Here is a 21,587-nt window from a genome sequence, read left to right as displayed (position 1 = left end):
CATATATGGAATAGGGATACCCAGCAGAAAAATAGGTGATTCACATTTATCATGCAGAGCCTTATTTATAGATTTTTTTCCAGCAGATATGACTATATACATTGAATAGATTTACATGACCCAAAACAAGTATGAACATTTTTGGCAGTAAAACTTCACAATAGTTATACATTGGTAAATTCATTTTGTCCATAGCAACTAATTTGTGAGGGGACAGGCAGGCATTAAGAAGAATCATAAATTGCTAATGTATGACTAGAGTGACATTAATTTATTTTAATAAAGACAAATACTTTGAAGAATGTATGCCTGAGTAATACTGGGGATCTAGCATTGATCTAGCATTGAGCAATACAGAAAAGAAGGTTAATGCTTCTTTTCAAAGTAATCCAAGCAGAAAGACATCACTTTAAATGTATTACTTGTCATTCCCAAAAGTGGGAACATTTTTCCAGCTGCATTTATTAGATTCAGTGTTACAGTTGCTGTGGGAGAAGAGGTATATGGATGCTTGGGAACATACAGAGATAGTGCGATTTCTTCACTGTGGACTAGAACACCTGCCTTCTGTGATTCAGTGAGGGTGGGCAGACTTGTGCAAGTGATAAATGGACAGCATAGAAAGCCCTTTGCACACACATCTTTCCTTGCACAGACAAGTAAGAGCAGGCCATATAAGGATGCAATAAAAAAATGATTACTCCTTCAGTAGTGTAACTGCGGTGGTGGTGCTGCGGTAGTGTTGTCGCCTCACAATAAGATGTTGTCCTGTTCGATACTCAGCTAGAGCGTCTTCTGTGTGGAGACATGCGTGAATGGGCGTACCTTCATTGAAGGTTGTGCATCAGGGCCGGCAACTCGGCACGTAAAAATCTACTGCCAATCATTAGCGGACCGGAGTTCCACTGTGGCAACCCCTAACTGGGAAAAGCCAAAACAAGACTGCTTCAGTAGTGTCCCTGTTTGCCAGGTATTTCACTAGCAATGGAAACTGAATGGGCTAGTAAACAAAGAGGAGGTGTGATGGTTCATTAAGTGAAATGTTGATACTGTTTGCCAAAGGAGAGTTAAATATCTTATTTGTGACAGTAGGAAAAGTGCTGACTTGTCTAGATTCAGTTTACCTCTTTCAAGCTTTACTGCATTCCTTTACTGTTTATAATAAACGGAGGATAGATTTTGCCAGATTTTGAAAATATAAATGAATGGCATGAGTGAAGGAAGTAATTTTGATGTTTGAATTAAAAAATATTTCTGTTATTTAAAAGATCCTGACAAATTCTGAGAAAGAAAAGTTTGAGACAGATGATGAAGAGTTAGGGTGTTAAAGGTACCATTGTTTAGTTCCTGTAGAATTTTCTTATGAATGATGAGATCCTGTTATTAATTGTGATGCAGAGGTGAGTCATATAAAAAATGTATAACTTGCATATAATTTTCAGGAAGAGCAGATTTTAAGAACTTTAAATTAAAAGAGAACATGAACTCAATCAAATACTTTACATGCATCCAGTGTGATTACTCCTTGTGGATTATCTGAATGCGTATTCTGGTAAAGGATTCATTCCAGCATTATGTTATCCTGACTGTGTTTTAGTTACTTAGTTCCTTAAACTCTGATTGGAATTTTGAGATAAGGTGATCAACAACTAATCAAAATCTTTTGGCAATTAACGCTGAATAAATTTTAATATCCAGATTAATAAGCAAAACAAGAAATAGTGCTTTACTAAAAGAATATCTGAGTTCAGTTGGAGAATAAAATTTGTTTTTGACTGATTCATGTATCTATCACAAATGCTGTAATCTTTCATATAAATATATCATTTTAACATAATCTGGGCTATATGCCATTTGAACTTTTTTAAGTGGTGTCACAACCATTTGGTCCTGTAAACATACGCTCTTTGATTTACAAGAGAGTTTCTAATATATATATTTTTTTAAGTCTGAATTTAGCATCAAAATACAACAAATTGGGGTGGTATTTAGATGAATGCTAGAGAGCAAACTATCAATATCATTCGGATTTCTGCATGTACAATCAAATACTCAGATGATGAACCATCATTTGACACTGAAATGTTACTTAAACCATAATTTGGTTTTAATGACTTAGCCAAAAGTTGAAACAGAACCAAGTCCCTTCTCCCACATAGGTTCATAGGTTAGTACTAGGCTAACTGCCCTTGTGAGCCATTTTAAGCCTAGCCAGTTATTCCTTGTGAGATTCAAACCCTGTACCTTGTGTTTGTAAGGCAAACACCTTAACCATTAGGAAACCCTCCCAAACCCCTAATTCAGACATTTGGTCTGAATTACAGATTCAATTGCTGGCAAATATGAAGCATTTATATTCCGCGGTGGTGCAGCGGTAGCATTGTTGCCTCACAGCAAGAGGTTCTCCTGTTCGATTCTCGGCTGGAATGCAGGGAATGCCTTCTGTGTAGAGTCTGCATGTCCTCCCCGCAGTTGCATGGGCATTTGAAAAACATGCGTAAAAGGGCGTGCCTTTGTTGAAGGTTGAACGTCGAGCTGGCACCTTGGCGTTCGTGAAAATCTACTGCCAATCATTAGCGGACCGGAGTTCCACTGTGGCGACCCCTAAAAGCTGAAAGACAACAACATAGACTTAAGATGTTGATGAGCACTGACTGGGAATTAAAATTTATCTGAATCATAGTTCAACTAAAGCTTGGAATCTAAATGTGAACTATGCCCTTCCAAGCTATTTTTCTGCTTTGGTCTGCTTCTCTTTCTATATTATGGTTTATAATTATAAACCCACTTATTGTAGATTTAAAGGCAGCCTATATAATATTGAATAGGACTGTGTTGTCTTGATGCAGCATGGTAAACAATTAAATTAATACAGTTTGTTCCCCAACATACTCATTCTGTTGTACATATGGATTTAATTTCCAGTTTGTCTAATACTGATTTTTTGGTATACGTTGTGATTTTGCATGTATTAATTACTGGTATAAGAAAGATCAGGGATCTGAGCTATATTCCAGTCTACATCTTTGAAATGCTCTTGATCTCAGGAAAGAACTGGGTCTTGACCAGGTTCCATACGATGGTGAAAAGAAGGCAACATTTTTTTCTCTTCAGAATAGAAAGTATAATAAGGGTCAAATAGTAGTTATACCTTGCTTAAACTGGGTAACAATTTTTAACCTCTATTTTGACATGTCACAGTTCATCAATGTTTGACTAAAGGAGAGCCAAGAGTCGTATTACAGTCCCCACCAAATCTAATGCCCTGTCTCTGAAAACTAAATAAAACTTGAAACCACTGGAGAAGAAAGGTAATTCTATCATACAGGGTGAATAACGAAATGTATAACAAATCTCCTTTGAGAATTACTTCTGATCTGGATTGCCTTAATCAGAAATGGTCATGCTGCAATATTTGTTGAGTTTCCCATATCAAAAATGCAAGACACACATTTCTTTTTATATGAGTCAAATTGGGATGCACACATATACGTTTATTGAATTATAAATATAAGGCCTTCATATTATAAAATGGGTAACAGAACAGTTTCCAGTTAGAAACCACCTGGATTCCATGTAGGTGACAGGAAGATATATTTGATTCTGCCAGCCTTTACATATGCAATACAGAAAGTGATGTATATGCCTATAGCTCATTTATTATTATTTATTTTATTTTATTTGCAGTTTGTTTGCCAGGATAGTCCAATTGGGCCACAAGGAGCCCATTTTCAATGGAGTCCTGGGGAGAAAACCTCCAGATAAATACAAATACATAGTACACATTGTACATTTACATTACAGATTATCTCATAGGAATACAAAGTAAATATAATAAGAAAGACAATAACAATGATACAGATGATACAGATGAACACTTTATGTACCAAAATATAGATGTTCCTACACCTAAAGGAAACAATGAATGAGGATTCCAGAGTGATAGCAGATTAAGTATATTGACAGCAATGCTAGTCATACAAGAAAGAGATCTACTCCACCAAGACCTGATCACACAGTTTTCTAACTTCTCTAGCTGAAGAAATACAACCAAAAATTGTAAACTAAACCTATCTAAACTAAACTACACAAGTTAACTAAAGTATTTACAAATGTAAGCATTTGTTATCCAAGAACATTCAAGACCATTTGCTGATCATGTGCTGCTCTGCCCCATGAAAAAAGTTAATAATAATAACGTGAGTGTTGTTTTCAAGAGAAAAAAAAAAAACAGAAAATTGCATTATAACCTATAAATTATGGAAGCAAGATAAAACATGGTCTATTTAGATGGCTATACTAGAAATCCACAATCAAAATTTCCATCCTCTTAGTAACTGTTTACTAGTTTATAACTCATCTTACTTATTATGTTCTCACTCTGTGAAGTTAACTAGTCCTAGTTTTGCCTTAGCAGATGATAATTATCCCTAAAATTAGCCTCTGCATGCTATTACTAAACTACAAGATCTTACAGTGTTTATCACCAATTAATGGCACACTTTTTAGTAACATTAAATTTGCATGTTTTCATGATACTGGTTAAAATTTGCAGCATAAGATTACCTTCTTCTTTATTGTACAATAATCTATCATCTTACAACATCTGACTTGATTTGATATAAACTTGCACTAAGGTGGTGCAGGGGAGTGGAGCTCCCTGCCCTCTTTAGTAATGGATGCTTACCCTAACCCTAATGCTGCCCCTTCCCTCAGCCTTAATCCTACACCTTACCTTCATAAAAACTTTCCTGTAACACTGCCACTATTCAGATGAATTTGAGGCTAGTGTTATGGGGAGGGGTTAGTGTTAATATTGGGACAGGAAATAGTTTTCCATTCTCAGTATTATTTTAGTCAATCTTTTTTGTTTTCTGTATTGTGTATGTTCTCACTTTTTTGTTGATGTTTTCAGTTTGATCATATACAATAGAACAATGTGTGGGTGCTTTTATGTATGCATATAATATATATAATACCTTAGAGGGATAGATATATTACCCAGTGACTGCCTCTGCATATTAAACAGAGTGACACTCTTGCTTCTTTCAAGATTAACCTTGGTAATTGGATAGGAAACCACAAGTTAATCCCAACCTGACATGTTTTTCCCTACTGGAAGAAGAGTTTACATCTTGAGAATGGCATTTGGCAAGACATACATGGTCTCCAGAGTTACTAGTTTGCAGTTTCTGTGATCCTATGATCATAGAACATGCTAGACATGGATTACATTTGCATCAGTGGTGATGCTGGCAAACTAGTGTTCTGGAAATGAGCAGAGCTGCTACAGGTCTAATCATGGTCAGAAAGACAGAATTTGCCAGCTCTATTTCACTGGAGCTGAAGGTAGTATGTAATAAATGTCATTCAAGGAGGTGAGGGGAATCAAAATCTGACAGATTTCCTTCATAGAGGGAAGACCATCATTTAATACCTCTTCACCACAGAGTGTAACAGCTCTCTGTTACTGGGGATGGGGGCACCATCCTCTTCAGCAGTGTGAAGATGCAGCATCTAAAATCTCTTTTCAGTGAGAGAGGGGACAATCAAGCAACTCTTCCTGATGGAGAGTCCATGTCCAGCAGCTGTCATTTGCTTGCGGGAAGCAGCATCTGACAGCTGTCCTTCAAGGAGGGGGAAGGGCCACACATCTCTATCATAAATGGTGAGAGAGAGAACATCATCTGACAGTTCTCTTTTGCAAATGGTGGAAGGGTGCAGCATCTGAAAACTCTCCTTCAGAATGGGTGGAGGAGGGGACAGCATCTGCTAGCTGCCCTAAAAAAAGGGTGGAGGAGGAGACAACTTCTAACAACTCTCCTTCACAAAGGGTGAGAAGAGGACAGCATCTGACAGCTGTCCTTCAAAAAAGGTGGGGGAGGTGACGGCATCTGACAGCTCTCTGTCACAAGGGATGGAGGAGGGTACAGCATCTGACAGATGTCCTTTATGGGGTGGTAGGGAATAAGATGGCATCTGACTATCTCCTTAACAATAGGTGGGTTAGGGGATAGCATCTGACAGCCCTTCTTCATGGATAATAGGGGAGGGGCAGCCACTAACCGATCTCCTGCATTGGCTGGAGGTGGGGAGTGCATCTGACAGGTTTCCTCCACTGAGGTGGGGAATGCAGAGATAATATCTAACAGATCTCTGGCTGGCATCTCTTATTCAGAAAAAGAAACATCTAACAGTGCTCTTTCATTGACAATGGAGCAATCTAGGAATCTCTTCTTCAATGTGCAGGAAGAGGGTAAAATAGCATGTGACATCTCTACTTCACTGAATGAATGGAAAAGAAGACTGACTTACGTAATGAGTTTCACTGCCTGAAAAAAAAATCACTATTTTCCAGGTTATGATGCAGTTTTCATGGTGACAAGCTAAAAAATGGGAAGTTTTGTTTATCTACATTATGTCATGTTATGTATTGTTAAAGCAATCTCACAAATTATAAGTCATTACCGTGTGCATTTCCATTTGAATATATTTGTTTTCATATTTGTGCATGTGTGTGTGTGTGTGTGTGTGTGTGTGTGTGTGTGCACACGTGCACGTATGTGCATGCATGACGTGTGCATGGTGCATGTGTGTGCACGTGTGTACCATCCAGATGAAGCCCGGGACAGTTCATTGGATCCTAAATGTTCTCTGCTTGTCTTTCAGATAAACCTGCTTCTGAAAAAAGTAAGATCGTGTTCTACAGCAGCACAGCACTATTTTTGTTACTACTGATCATCTTACCCTGTGCTTGTGTTTGTATCATATTGGTCTGCAAGTTCAGAAAAACTCATCTGTGAACCACATGTTCATTCCTGAACACATGGTAAGTTACTGTAAGTTACTGCACATAAAACTGCTCCATTATCATGAGCTTTTTACTTTACTTATTTCTAGTGCCCAGGTAAGTATAGTGGATGAATAAATACATACGTTTTGTATAACATCAGAAACTTTACAAAGCATATAAGTAGAAAACAATAAAATATAACAAACCATATCTTGAGCACATTAAACCACAGAATAACTACAATATCAGAGTAAAGTACACAGCACACCAAACTGAATTCCTGGTTACCCCTTAGAGCCTTTATTTAAGTGCGTACTCCTCTCTGTACTCTTCTTTTCTAGACCTAGCACCACTCTAAGTATTCAGCTGCCGTACCACCTTTATCTTTTATCCGACCGGTGGATACATTGTTATACGAAAAGCGCAGTCCGGGTCTGAACTGTCTGCAAAGACAAACAGCTAAAGTTAACTCTGTGTATGTGTCTGCCTGTTTGAGCTAATATTCATTATCCCCTGGAAAGCACTCTGCTTTGGCTTGTAAGCAGCCCCCCTCCACATACACACACACTCACATGCATCTTCCATTTCTCTTTTATTCCCTTATGTTAGCAAATAGTATCCATAACTAAACAAATACTGCGTGTTTGGTGTGTTTGCTAATTTAAATTTAGACCACAGTAGCCTACTGATACAAGTTTATCCTGTTCTTCCACCTGAGAAATGGTTAAGAAATGACTTACAGCTTCAAACCAGTCCTTGGACAATTCTGAGCAGTCCTTGGTCAATTCTGATTGTTTCTTAAACACAAACTTGTCTTTGCTTTGGCTCATTAGCAGCAGTACAAAAGAACTGCCTGCTCACACCCTTGTTCTCCATTTTTAAAGCTGCAACTACCCTGCTACAGGCCCCATGAAGAGCTCAGTATCTCTCTAGTAAGTGTTTTACAACTGTATATTGAATATGTGACATTATAATCCACCCCTCCTATGCCAAAATGTCCTACCACAATAACACAAACTATCCATATTACCTTCTCAGGTACCCAAACCCATTCTTTAAACTTTTACTAATATCTACTTAATCCCAAATTCACTCCCCATTATATCCTGAATAGTCATCTTGTCTACCAAACCTTTTTCTCTTCTAAGTCAGATACTACTACTTATTACCATATCTTACCTAACCTATCTCACCCAACCTCTCAGTGCAAATCACCCACCTCCATTTCATACAACTAACCCAATCTCCATGATGCACACATATTCCTCAATGTGCATATCACCCAGTCTCTACCCCTTCAATAATAATATGCTCTTCACCTACAAACTCTTACCTAACCCCAAAAACTCTACTCACATCTATATTAGCCACATCCCCATAAAGCCTACAACCCATAGATTGCATACCAAGCAACTCAAATACCTCTTCTGCCATCTCATCTCTATCCTTCTCTCTGACACTCACCCAAACCTTGGACCTTCTCCCCCACACATCTTAACCTTCCAGTCCCATCCTCCTCCCACAACTGGTAAACCCCTCCATTTCTCAGCTCTAAATGCTCAGAGCATATGCAACAAAATTTCTAACCTCCATGCCTGGCTTCACCATAACTAACCCAATATTCTGGCCATATCCGAAACCTGGCTCAAACCGCATATAAAAGTCTCTGAACTAACACCACCCAACTACTCCATAATTAGGAAAGATAGAACACATAAAAAAGAGGTGGGAGTCGCTCTGCTGTACTCATCATCCCACTTAGTTACCCCCTATACTAAACCTATTCCCAAATTTGGCAAGGAAGAACTAACTCCAGCCCTACTTCATATAAACAAACATAAACTTATATGCATAGTCTCCCTTTATATCCCTCCTGGAGACAATATCTCAACCTTTGAAGATATTCTCTCCTGGTTCTCTAACAGCATCACTAATGAAACTATAATCCAGGGTGATGTTAATATTAACTGGGCAACAATTCAATCTCCTACAAACTCACTTAATATAAACATGTACAACTTCACTCAGCTTATTAACTCAGCAACTATGCCTTCCAAGAACTTCCTTACTGGAAGCACCCTGGACTGGATTCTAGTTTCTCATCCACATTGCATCACTGATAGTGGCACTCTGCCCAACCTTTAGGTGACCACTTCCCCACTTTTGCCCACCATCTTCCCTCCTCCATATAATTAACTCATACCTACACCTTCACTCGCTGTCTAAAAAACTTCCATCCTAGCACATTCTCAAATTCATTAAAAAAATGAACTGGAACCCACTAAAAACCCTTCCCTAAGAAAATGCTGTTACCTACTTTAACTCAACTTTCCTCAATTTGCATGACTCATTTGCCCCTCTGAAAACAAAATGCATAAGAAGTAACCCTGTACCTTGGCTAACCAAAAATATCTTACTAGCCATGCGATTCTGGGATAATACCTCGAAACACTACTCCAAAAATAAAACTATAACCACCCTTAATGAATTTAAAACATTTTGCAACAAAGTAAAAAAAAACTTATCTCAGACCACAAAGCCTACTTCTCTGCACTCAAAACCAACCATAACATGAACCCCAAAATGTTCTGGCATGGAATCTCCTCCCTTCTCAACCCTGGCAAAAATGAAAAGCCCTGCCCTGATCCAGATGTCTCTGACTTGGACTTAGCTACCCAATTTAACACTTTCTTTATCGATTCCATAAGTAAACTTACATCATCCTTCACTTCCCATCCGGCTTCCTCACACTTATTTCCACCTATCCCTCCCTCCCCTAGCATCTCCTGCTCCCAACCTCCTCTTTTCTCCTTCAACCCCATCCCTACAGCCACCATATAAAACGTCTACTAACATTGAAACCCGGCTCCAGTGCCCCTGATGATATACCCTCATATTTCTTAAAAGTTACCGCAGAAAGCATAGTTCTTCCCATCTGCATTCTTATAAATTGAGCTATTGCTGAATGTCAAGTTCCCCACCTCTGGAAAAAGTCCTTGATTATTCCACTCCTTAAAGGTGGTAATAACAATAATATCACAAACTTTCGACCTATCCCTATCTTATCCCCCATTTCTAAACTTCTCAAAAAAATACATCCATCTACAAATTCTACCTTACCTCATAAACAACCAACTTCTAACCCCTACTCAACATGGTTTCAAACCTGGCCACAGCACTACCACAGCTCTCCTCTCCTTCCTATAAACAGTTAATAAGGCCCATGACACTGGCCACATCATGTCCACTCTCTTCTTGACCTCTCTAAGGCATTCGACACTATCTCTCATAACCTTCTTTTCACTAAACTCTCCAAACTAAATCTATCCCACTCCTCTATTAACTGGTTTACCAGTTACCTTTCAAACAGGCAACAAGCAGTCAGATGGAAAAAATGTCACCTCCCCTTTTCTCTATACTCCCACAGGTGTCCCCCAGGGTTCAATTTTAGGCCCCCTTCTATTCAATATATTCATAAATGATTTCTACCAAGCCATCCCAAATGACAATCTTGTCCAATATCCCAATGATTCAACAATAATCTGCTCTGCCTCTTCTATACCCACCTTAGTTAAATTAACCCAAGATACCTTCTCCTCCACTGAGCAATGGATGATGGACAACATCTAGCACTCAATGCTACTAAAACTATACTTATGATATTTACTGCTTCCAAAACCACCACCCTAGAAAAAACCTCATTCTCAGTCACCAGTCAAAATAATACTCCTCTCGAAATAGTCTCTAATTCTAAACTACTAGGAGTCCTGATCGATGACCAGCTAAAGTCTGATAATCATCTACAAGTAAATATCGAAAAACACACAACAAAATAGGCATGCTTTACCGCCACAACCATTACATCTCTCCCTCCACTAGGCTCACCCTCGCCAACACTTGCTTTATCCCATCCCTCCTATACGGTGCCTCTATCCTTACTAACCTGCAATCCTCCCTCAAAACTATACTCTCCTCTTGCTATAATAAAATAATAAAATTTGCAACCAGCCATAGATCTACTTCCCATCACTGCACTGCCCTACACCAACTGAATTGGCTTGAGCTGTCCAATTACCTCATCTATATTCAACTTGTCTGAGCATACAAACTTATTTTCACCCCCTCTCTCTGTCCCTCCCTTGCCACCACCTTTAAAATGCAACAACCAAATAGACTTTTGAGATCTAATTCCCAAAATCTAATTGAACTGTGTAAATCTGCCTGTCCACCAGGCAAACATCTAATGTCCTTCTGTCTAGCACGCCATTGGAATTCCCTCCCACCTCTCATCCGCATGACCAGCAGCCTCTCTTCATTCAAAACTTTACTTCACACACACCTAACATCACTATGGGAATGCTCTTGCTCCCACCCCACATAATCTCCCTACACTGTAGCTACTCTCTATAAGCTATAATTCACAATAGCCTCCCAATGTTTTGTACCCCAATAAACTCTAGGAATTATCATAACTCCTAGAATGGTAAAATTCAGTAGCCTAGAAATTAACTGCATGAATTAGCATAACTGTTAAAAAAATTAGACTGTTTTTGTTATTGCATTGTGCTAATATGTTAAGCTGTTAAAAACTTTGACTGTTTGTAAATATTACTCTTATTGCATTGTACTAATATGTGCACTCTACTAATATGTGTTTTCTATTTGTTTAATTTTGTTTCATTTGTGCACATTACATTTCTCTAATAACTTACTCTTATGGTAAATCTGTAATTTGTAATTTTCTGGAGCTTTTCTCCCCAGAATTCAATTGAAAATGGGCTCCTCGTGGCCCAATGGATTATCCTGGCAAACAAACTATAAATAAATAAACATTGTGACATAAAGCCCTGCAGACATATGTTGATGTTCATAGGTGAATAATAGGCTAGCTGCTTTGAAGGGCCATTTTAAGCCTAGCCAATAACCCAAGGTCAAAATCAAATACTGTACCTTGTGTATATCAGGTAAAGACCTTTACCGTTATGCCTAACTCACCCCACCTGAGTGAAGGTTTCATATTTGGGAAGTACCAACGACAAAGCTTCAAGCTCCATTTTTACAATATTGGTTTTAGAATTAGAAAAAAATATCATGAGACCTTAAATTGGCTAACTGGAATTCACTCCAAGTGTTGTTTTTCCAAGAAGGTAACAAAGTAGCTGGAATCATTTAACAATCTGAAACAGGCATACTAAAAAAAAAAAAAAAGAAAAAGGTCTAGACAGACAATTATTCAGGTAGCAATGAGGGTGCTTATGCCCAAACTGCATGCTCCTATGCACCGATGATAAGTGGTACTCTGTTAGTGGCTTGGTGGCCAACTACCTATTCCAGGGCTGTCCTTGCATCACAGCCCCTCTAAGGAATTGTGGCATTGAGAAGTCCAAGGTCATCATCCATTACCCAAGGTTCATGCCAGTTGCAGCAGATGTCTAAGCCCCTAATCAAACTTGAGCCAGAACTTTTATGTCTCTATGTCAGTGGAGGGGCAATGATGTATGGAAAGCCCAGGAATGAACATGTATGTCAAAGCTGGTCAGTATGAGCATATAAGGACATGGGTCCGGTCCACATGTTAGTTAGAAACTGAAGACAAGTCATGAACTCATCAACATCTGGAATACTGAACACCAGTCATAATGAAGGAGGGTAGAAGAAACATAATATGCCACCCTTGTTTTCCACTTCTTGCAGGTAATCTGTGCTTGACAGAAGGTATAATTCTCATCAGTAAGAAATTTTGCACCCCTTTGTCCTGCCCATTGTCAGCAACATTCCAACCTGCACCCATCTCTACATATGGTGTGAACAGAATGATCGAATCATAGTTCACATCTTTTTGTAGAGACTGGGCAGATACAGCTAGGGTCCAAGGAATCTAAAGTCTATAAAAAAATAATGCTGCACTCTTTCACTAAGACATCAATGTAATTGGCACTACTCTCCACAAGAACCTAAAGGAGCACAATAGAAATGAGACCAGTCCTGACAAAGGTAAGATTATATACTACCCTCAGTTCAAGATCAGGGGGACTAAGACATAAGACCAGCCCAAAGTGCACAAGGTAGTGATATGACCAAAAAATTGGTTTCACCCCCAGATTCATGGCAACCACATCCATTAGAAAGACTAAATCCAAGGTATGTCCTAATGTATGAGTTGCTGAGCTAACTACCTTTGCAACCTGAGACCTTTCTTGATACAACTGAATTCATTGGCAAGAGACACCAGTTCATCATTGACCCAGATATTGAAGTCAACCAACACATTACAGTGTTGGTGATCCAAGACTGAATCAACAAGGAAATTAGAGAAGTCCTGGAGGAATATCCTCCCACTACCTGGTGAATGATAGATGCAAAAACTTATAGTTTGCTGCTGAACCCAAGAGATGTTTGACAAAGTTGGTTTGTCTAGTGTCCATTCTGGTTAGCCTTAATTTATTGTCACCATAAATTGTAACTCTATCCCTTATCCTGCTCTTCCTAGAGCAACTCATAACCAAAATTCCTGGTAGAAGTGCTGCAACTAAATGAGGACTAAATGAGTTCTCATCCAGGCAAGTCTTGGTTATAAAAGCAAAGTCATCATACATAAAATCATATATAATGCCCAACTTGTTGTGTATCAACCTCACATTTGAATACAGAGCCTTAACGTGGCCAAAGGAGAGCAGGTCTCTGCTATCTACCCTTGGAAATTTGTAGAGACCATGGGTACTGTAATAAGGCAAGAACTCTGACAGTTACCCTCAGGAAAATTGCATAATGCCCTCTATCCTAGCACTGATATGCATCCAGACATGTTCCTCAATGGTCAGCTACAATGGCTACCTCAATACCTCTGCAGTAGGTGAAGATATCATCAAAGACAATATGCAAATGTGGCTAATCCAGGTAAAATTAAGAGGGTAAGGCCAGCAACAAGGATCTGGTATATTGTAGAGTCATGTTACAAAATAAAAGAAATACAAAGATTGGAAAATGACAATAAACTAGTATGGATGAAAGTAAAACCAGTAGACAAAACATGTACCTGATCTACTAAGCAGGACTGGAATGTTATCAGGTTAGACAGAGAACTGCGGAATCTAATCCCTAGCATTGCAGAGGACATCCTCTTTTCCAGTTTGTCCAAAGATTTAGATTATTTGTCAGGTAGCAAGTTGCTGGAGTCTTTGAGTCCAGTGCTGAATTAAAGAAGTAATATAGAAGCCCACTTTAAGATAACTTGTCAGGATTTCATTGCACTGTATATGCTTATAGAGGGAAGCTGACTTCTTCAGATTAGTGGGATTGGTGTCTGCATGCTTCTGTGCTCTATAAATGGCACACCTTCTCACAGATTCCAGATAAGAATAAACAAAGATGTTTCCTCTTTCTTCCTAGGATACTCATTAAGGCAGGTCTCCCCATTAGCTCCTGACTGAGTGTGCACACTCACAGACAGCATGGGTGATCAAATGTGCAACAACCAGGTGCTTAGTGTTACTTACTAGGGTAGGGACACATAGGGACATGTCTGATAACAGTGGCAGAGACACATGAAAGACTTGTCTAATGTCAAACCATGTCCCCTAATAATGAGTAGGTTCCAAAAGGCTTCAAACTGGTCTGTGTAACCTGCAGCTTAAACAGCAGACCCCAACAAGGGAAGATCTTGGGGCTATCCCTGCTCTGGGCCATTAAGCACTGCTAGATCTGGAAGTAGGCCTAGAGAGAAACGGTCATCATTTATGAATGCAGTCACTACACTATAGCCATAGTACTTCACAGAATACACCTCAGAAACAGGCATTTCAGAAGCACTTATGTCCAATTAACCAGGTGCTGGGTTATGCTTACACCCCAGATCACCTTCCAGAAGGTGGCTATCAGAGATGCACTTCTACCAAGCATCTTGGTATCTCCCATAGTGGAGGACAGACTTGAAGTTGGATACCTGCTAGTGAAGAACAAACATTATACATGTAGGAATTAGTAGTTGCCTTAGCTAAAGACTTACCTTTATGATGGTATGACAGATATTTTACACATAATTTCTTAGCCTCCTAATTGTACTCTGCAGAGCCCTGGGTTGCATAAAGAATCCTCTTGTCAGACGCAATACTAGGCACTATCAACCCTTGCCATTCTCCAAGTTGCATGGTAGGCCAGAAATTTTTCCCTTTAGGGTCCTCAAGTAACTGAGTTGAAATGTTGACACTTTTAGCAGCTATTGTTCCTCTCTAACACAAAAAAGATATTGCTGGCATGGGTGCTGCTCTATGATTAGGCAGCTAAGTGAATACTTAAATGGCTTAGTTCCTTCATACAGAAACATTTCCATAATGAACAAACGGTCTACAATCCAAACTATGCAAGTAGAAGAAAATAACTTGGAAGGGCTCAAGTTCCGGTGCAGCAAGTATCATGACAATTACACAACAAAAGCAGGCCTACCACCTGTGAACAATTCACAGGCAAATAGCTGAACTGGAGAGGAAGGAATATAGACCTACAAATGATGATAAACTGTGCTACATCTGATATCACTAAACCAGTCTTAAGACGTAGGACAACTCTATATATAAAGCAGTTTTGACTGGAAATAAATGGTTAGCTGGGCATCAATAGCACTAGCAAAAGTCTGTAATTCATTGTCATTAAGAAAAGAATGTGTCCCACCCCATCATGGGCAACCTTAATTTTAGAATAAGTAACGCATGTGGATGCAGCCATCAATTTGTGGCACCTTCTCATATCTAAAGGTATAAAATTCATTTTCTGAAACTGTGAATAGTTTTATGTTTTTGTTGTAAGTTAAAGAGAGATGGGAATTCTGAAAATCTATTTAGTTTTTTGTTGTTATTCTGAGTGTTTTCATTGATGCAAAAAGTCTTGAAAATGTGACATAGGCCCAAATTGAGATAGAAGAAGCAACTACATAAGAGACTGACCTGCCAAATATTAGTGTATGCATGTAAGATAAAGGTTAGAAATATACATTCAAGAGAACTGTCATCTATATTAAGTAGGGGTAATAGCTTTCTATCTTAATGACTATTCTTTCCATGTTATCATGGAATGCAAATGGCCTTACAGGTGCAGACAAATATCAAATATTATTGAATTATATTAATACATGCAAGAGGCAAATAACAATGTTGCAGAAGATATATTTATTTGACAAATAAAGCAGAATGTCAGAGAGAAAGGAGAATGGGAGTAATACAGCTGATTGCTAGAGGGGCTCCAGTATTGATTATAGATTAAACAAAAGGCAGTAAAAGCAGATCTGTGGTAGTAAGGAGATATTAACAAGGGAGGAGGATTATTTTGGCATTTATGTATATTTCATTTAAAACTGCTATTATGGAGCTTAGTAGAATTTTGGCAGAAATAATCATCTTTCAGTATGGAATATTATTTGTGGGTGAAGACTGGAACTTCATTTGCAATAATGAGTTTGTATCAAGGGATCTAGAAGAAAAACTATAACAAAAGAGGGCAGATTTCCAAAGAACTGCACAAAATTATTTAGTATGGAAGGTGTGAATTTAGCAGAATTTACATACAGTTCCCCAAGGTATAGTAATTGGGTTAGACTAGATAGAAATTATATTTCACATGAGCATGTCTATTTAATTGAAAGTTTTGACATACATCCAATAACTTTTCAGATCAGACACCAATAAAAACCTAAAATAAATATTCAGCATAATAAAGTAAAAATGAGACAGTGGTACATTCCTTCCTACCTGTTAAAAGAGACAAATTTGAGGAATGGAAAGTGGAAATGATTTGAGGGTTATTAGGGAAGATAGAAATTTATTCAGAAGGGATAGCTAGTAACTGTAATAAAATGAAAATTAACTTTAAAAACATGTTAGAAATAACATAGAGAGATGAGAGATATGAAAAATAAGTGAGTATTATTTAGAGGGGTTGACAAACATTAAAGTATTGCAAAATAAATAGAATCACAGAACAAGAATGGGAGCAACTGCAGAGTGATAAATTTATTTTATTTTATTTATTTCCATTTTGTTATCTGGAAAAGTCTGGCTGGGTTATACAAGGCGTCCCTTTTCAGTCAATGCCCAGGGGGAAAAATCTCCTCTAAAATTGCTATAATAAAATGCACAGTTAAAATATACAATTATATCAAACAGTATATAATTTCCAATTTATCAACTACATTATACATTATAGAATTTACACATAAGAATTTACATGATACAGTATAGTATTTACTCCATATATATTGTAGTAATTCATTTTGGGGCTTGTGGAAAATGCCATCAAAAGAAAAATAAGGGAATATTTAGATAATATGCATGGGTTTAAAAAAGTTGCTGTTAATCAATTATTTTTGATAACAACTCCAACACAAAAGCACTTTTAACCAAAAGACATAGGCAGCAGAAACTAGAAAGGATGTTCATAAAACTTAAGGAGACTATAACAAGAAAAATAACCAGAGATCCCACAGAGGCATTAGAGATATTTAGGAAACTTTGTGAAAATTTGTATAAAGTGAGGGAATGTGGAAACAAAGAAACAACACATGGAAATATCTATGGAAGACTTAATTATTCCAAGTTTAGGGGAAGGTAACGCTCAACAATTAAAATCTAGAAATGGAAGGGGTAAGAAAAAGTGCAGTGATGTGTAGTCAATCAAAAGGGAAGTCTCCAGGAAGCGATGGCATCCCTGAAAATATTTGAAAATTGGGAGGGAAGAAAGTGATAAAGATCTGTAGGATTTGCTTAACAATATTTTAAAATGGTGGGGTACTAATATCTTGGAAGTAAGCTATATTGTCTCTATTTGAAAAGGTATTGCCAAAATTGACAGATGTGGATCAAATCAATGTGATTGTTTTGTGGAGGGGAAGCAAACATTTGATAACATTAATAGAACAGTGATGATCCAGAAGGAATGTAAGAAACAACCACTATAGTTGAAGGGTCTTGTTGCAGAGAAAGCATTCAATACATGCAGTTTTGAGTTTATAAGTAGTAAAATGGTAGTGTTTGTGCTTCCTAATGGAATAATAAGAGTAATGTAGTAGGATATATGATGAGTCAGAGGCAATAATTAAGGTGGGAGGTTCCCTCTCTGACAATCTGTGTTTAAACAGAGGAACCAAGCTTCCATAGTGGCATTTTATTTCTTCCCTTCCTTTCCCTAATTGCTCTATGTTTTTGTGGTAAGACTTTATCTGTTATAATTTAGCTGTATAACATTGCCTGTGTCAGAGCTGCCACTGTTTCCTGCTCTCTCCCTTGTTGTACAGCTTCAACTGTACTTTTTGTACTGGTTTCCTACAGAATGTTCCAGAGCATCATCATGTTTCAAGTCTTCAGATGCCTCCCCCTCTGCTTTTTTATCCTTAATTTGGAGACTCATTGTTATATCAAACCGTGACATCACCAGTGTTGGATTTTCCACACTAAATAAAATAAAATAAAATGATGTTTCTATTCTTTTTGTTTTATTTCCCAGTTCTCTATAAAACATTTTGGAATCATCAATGAATTGCTTATTTTGTACTTTTCCTTTATATTTATCTGCATATCTTCTATTTTTCTGCATATGTGCTGATATCTTTGGTTTATTATTTACAATAGTGTATGATAGATTCTGGTGCTTTTACCATGTCTATCTTTTCAAGCATTTTTTGCTGATCTGTTCCCTCTTTTACATTCTTCTAACAGTGACACTTCTTCTCTTAACTGCTTTATTGCTTTTTTTATATTCATAGGTTCATAGGTTCATAAATTAGTACTAGGCTAACTGCCCTTATGAGCCATTTTAAGCCTAGCCAATTACCCCTTGTGAGACTCTAACCCTGCACCTTGTGTTTGTAAGGCAAACACCTTAACCATTAGGCCACCCTCTCAACATCTGGGAAGTTGAGTGAAGGTGCTTCAGTCCTTTTCGGTTCTGTAATGGAGTTCCAGGACATTTTTTAACATCTGACAATCACAGCCTCTCACTAGGAAATCATTCTGTAAGTTGTTTATGTTTGTCAAAAATGGTTCCATCTCAGTGGTAATTCTAGCTTATCTATAGCCCTGGACTTCACCACATTATACTTGTTTTTTGCAGGATGCAGACTTTTACTGTGGAGTAATAAGTTAACCCTTGTTGGTTTTCTGAATAGATAAGTGGTGATTCTGTTATTGTTGTTGTCCTTGGAAATCTGCATATCTACGAAAGTGGTTGAAGTATACTTATGGGAAGAGGTAAACTTCAGGAAGGGGGTTGTTTGATTGAGGTAACTGCTAAAATCTCCAAGCTGCAATGTGTCCCCTTCCCACACAATAAAGATATCATCAATAAAACACAAATAGCATGTGATATGCTGCATGCAGTCTGTGTTGTAGGCTATGTTAGCTATGCTGGGAGCCATGGCAGCCCACATTGCTATACCAGTCTTTTGTTTGTAGTGTTTGCCATTGAATGTAAAGAAATTAAAGTCCAGTATGAGATTAATGAGCTTGCTTAACTTTTGCAGCTGTGCCTGTGTACCTTGATTATGTTTCTTAAAAGATTCCATAGCTGCTGTTATACAGTGATTGTGAGGGAGCACTGTGTACAAGGATTCCATGTCAATAGTTAATAAAATACTGTCAGCTTCCACTGTAATGTTTTTTATTTTCTCTGTCTTTTGGTTGTAGCTAGTGGTATTAGTGACAAGTATACCTCCTCCCTTGTCTGCCTTCATTACTTGTCTGGATTTTTCATTGCCTACCTCGATGAATGCTTTTCTTTCTCCCTGTGTTGAGTTATAAATTTTTTTCTTAGGAGATATTTTAAGTATTTTCCTGATATCCATCTCACATTTCACTTTGAAAGCAGCTAATGTTTGATGTAGTAATGGACAACAGCTACAAGGCCTTTTATAGTTTCATCAGTAGGTTTATTTTCAATGTCATTCATTTTGCCACAAAACTGTACCTTTAAGTTGAGCTTCCACGCAAACATTTTAAGGTCTATCAGTATCTGAGCTACCTTGCTCCTGCAGCTTGGTACAAAAGTAAGTCCTTTGGATAATACACTTTTTTCATCTTCAGTCAGTGCTTTAGCAGAGTGGTTCCAGATAAGTGGAGCATCTATTATTGTGGCTGTGGCTGGTTCCTCCACATCATTATTAATTTTATTTAAAGTACATAAGGGTTATATTATTATGACAGCTACTAAGTAGGGCAGGGCCAGCTCGAATGTCACACTGATGAGGGAAGGGATGTGAATTTGTTAACATGTATACCAGTACACTGTGTTTCACAACACAATAAACCACTCCCTTGCCTAATAAAAAGTATATATATAATTAGACAGTTTGTGATGAAACTATTATTCTGTTATTTTTGTTTTACTTGGATCACTTGTCTGTGTGCTTAAAGGATTTTCACCTGAAAACAGACTGTCTACCCTGCTTGCATTGCTTTTGAATACTTAATAATTCTGTATAATATTTAAAATTTTATTTTTTATTATTTTTTGACTTAGGACGAGTTTAAGTTCCATCCTTCTACTACCTCTCTCTCTCTATATATATATATATATATATATATATATATATATATATATATATATAGAGAGAGAGAGAGAGAGAGATAAATATGAATTAAAAATCTCCCGCACAGAGAAGTTTCTTGCAATGTTTTGAGAGAAACATATAAATGCCGGTTCTGTAAAACACAACTCGAAACAGTCACACATCTTGTTACTGTGTATGTTACACTCATGGTAGAGGGCCTGTATACTGAATGGCATAATAATGTGGCAAGTCTGTTGCTTTGGGGATTGTGCAAATATTACCATATTGAAGTAGATAAGAAGCATTGCAAACATGAAACACAAAGCATTATGGAGAATGAAGTTTATATCACATGGGATCACCTATTACCAACAGTTCAGAAAACAGATGCAAGAAAACTAGATAAAGTAATCCATGAAAAGAAGATAAAAGTAGCATTGATCATTGAAATTGCTACACCCAGTGATTACAGTGTCTTACGTACTGAAAGAGACACAAAGTCTTAAAATACCAGAATTTGCATGCAGCAATGGGGATAAAGGATACCCAGACAGTTAAATTAGTAGTAGGAGCAATGAGTCTCATAAAAAAGAATGTACATTTGCATTTCAATATGCTACTAATGCATATAACTCCATATTAATTACAGAAGGAGTCAATTCTGGGCACATTTACAGGTGCTATGAAGAGCACTTTTGGCAAATAGGCTAATATCAAAGATTAAAACAATAGTAATTTCTTGATGTTTAATCATACTCTGACTATGATACAGGTCAATTCCCATCATGGTATTAGAAGCCCAAAAGACAAGGAGAAATTAAAGAGAGAAAACATTATTTTTGCAAAGTAGCAGAATGTATTCTAGAAACTAAGCCAGTACGGGAATAGAGAAAGGAGATCTTACCAATAGAGATAACTGTAAGTAGGGGTAAAGAAAATAGGTAAGAGGAGTCTGGAATTTAGTGGAGAAAATTATCAAAGGAATCAGGGTTATTGGAAGCAAATAACTAGAGAGGGAAAGATAACAGAGTGAGAGTGGGGTGGGAGGATGGCATAATGGCTAAGGTGTCTGCTTTACAAACAGAATGCGCAGGGTTTGATTCTCACATGGGGTAAGTGGCTAGGCTTAAAATGGCCTGCAAAGGCAGTTAGCCTAGTACCAGCCTATGAACCTATCAACCTAAGATGAGGCCAAGCAAATGTTTGAACTACAGGTTAGGGACTGCTTTATCTTTCAGGAATTGACAATAGAGTATAGGCAAA

At 37.7% G+C, this 21,587-nt stretch overlaps 1 protein-coding gene across 6 annotated transcripts in view; it reads left to right on the top strand.

The window, feature by feature from the left end:
- LOC122799242 overlaps positions 1–21,587 on the top strand; it is an 840,251-nt gene that overhangs the window by 761,203 nt on the left and 57,461 nt on the right. For all 6 annotated transcript variants that reach the window (XM_044068176.1, XM_044068174.1, XM_044068177.1 and 3 more), the window contains one exon: positions 6,670–6,829. In XM_044068176.1, coding sequence (XP_043924111.1) covers positions 6,670–6,803 — 134 coding nt within the window. In that variant the 3' untranslated portion in view covers positions 6,804–6,829. The remainder of the gene's footprint in view (positions 1–6,669; positions 6,830–21,587) is intronic.

The sequence above is a fragment of the Protopterus annectens genome, chromosome 4.part0 (assembly GCF_019279795.1).
Source record: "Protopterus annectens isolate FY-2018-M chromosome 4.part0, PAN1.0, whole genome shotgun sequence".
NCBI classification, from domain to species: Eukaryota; Metazoa; Chordata; order Ceratodontiformes; family Protopteridae; genus Protopterus; species Protopterus annectens.
The sequence above is the reverse complement of the archived record's forward strand: the minus strand, read 5'-3'. Positions and strand labels throughout refer to the sequence as shown.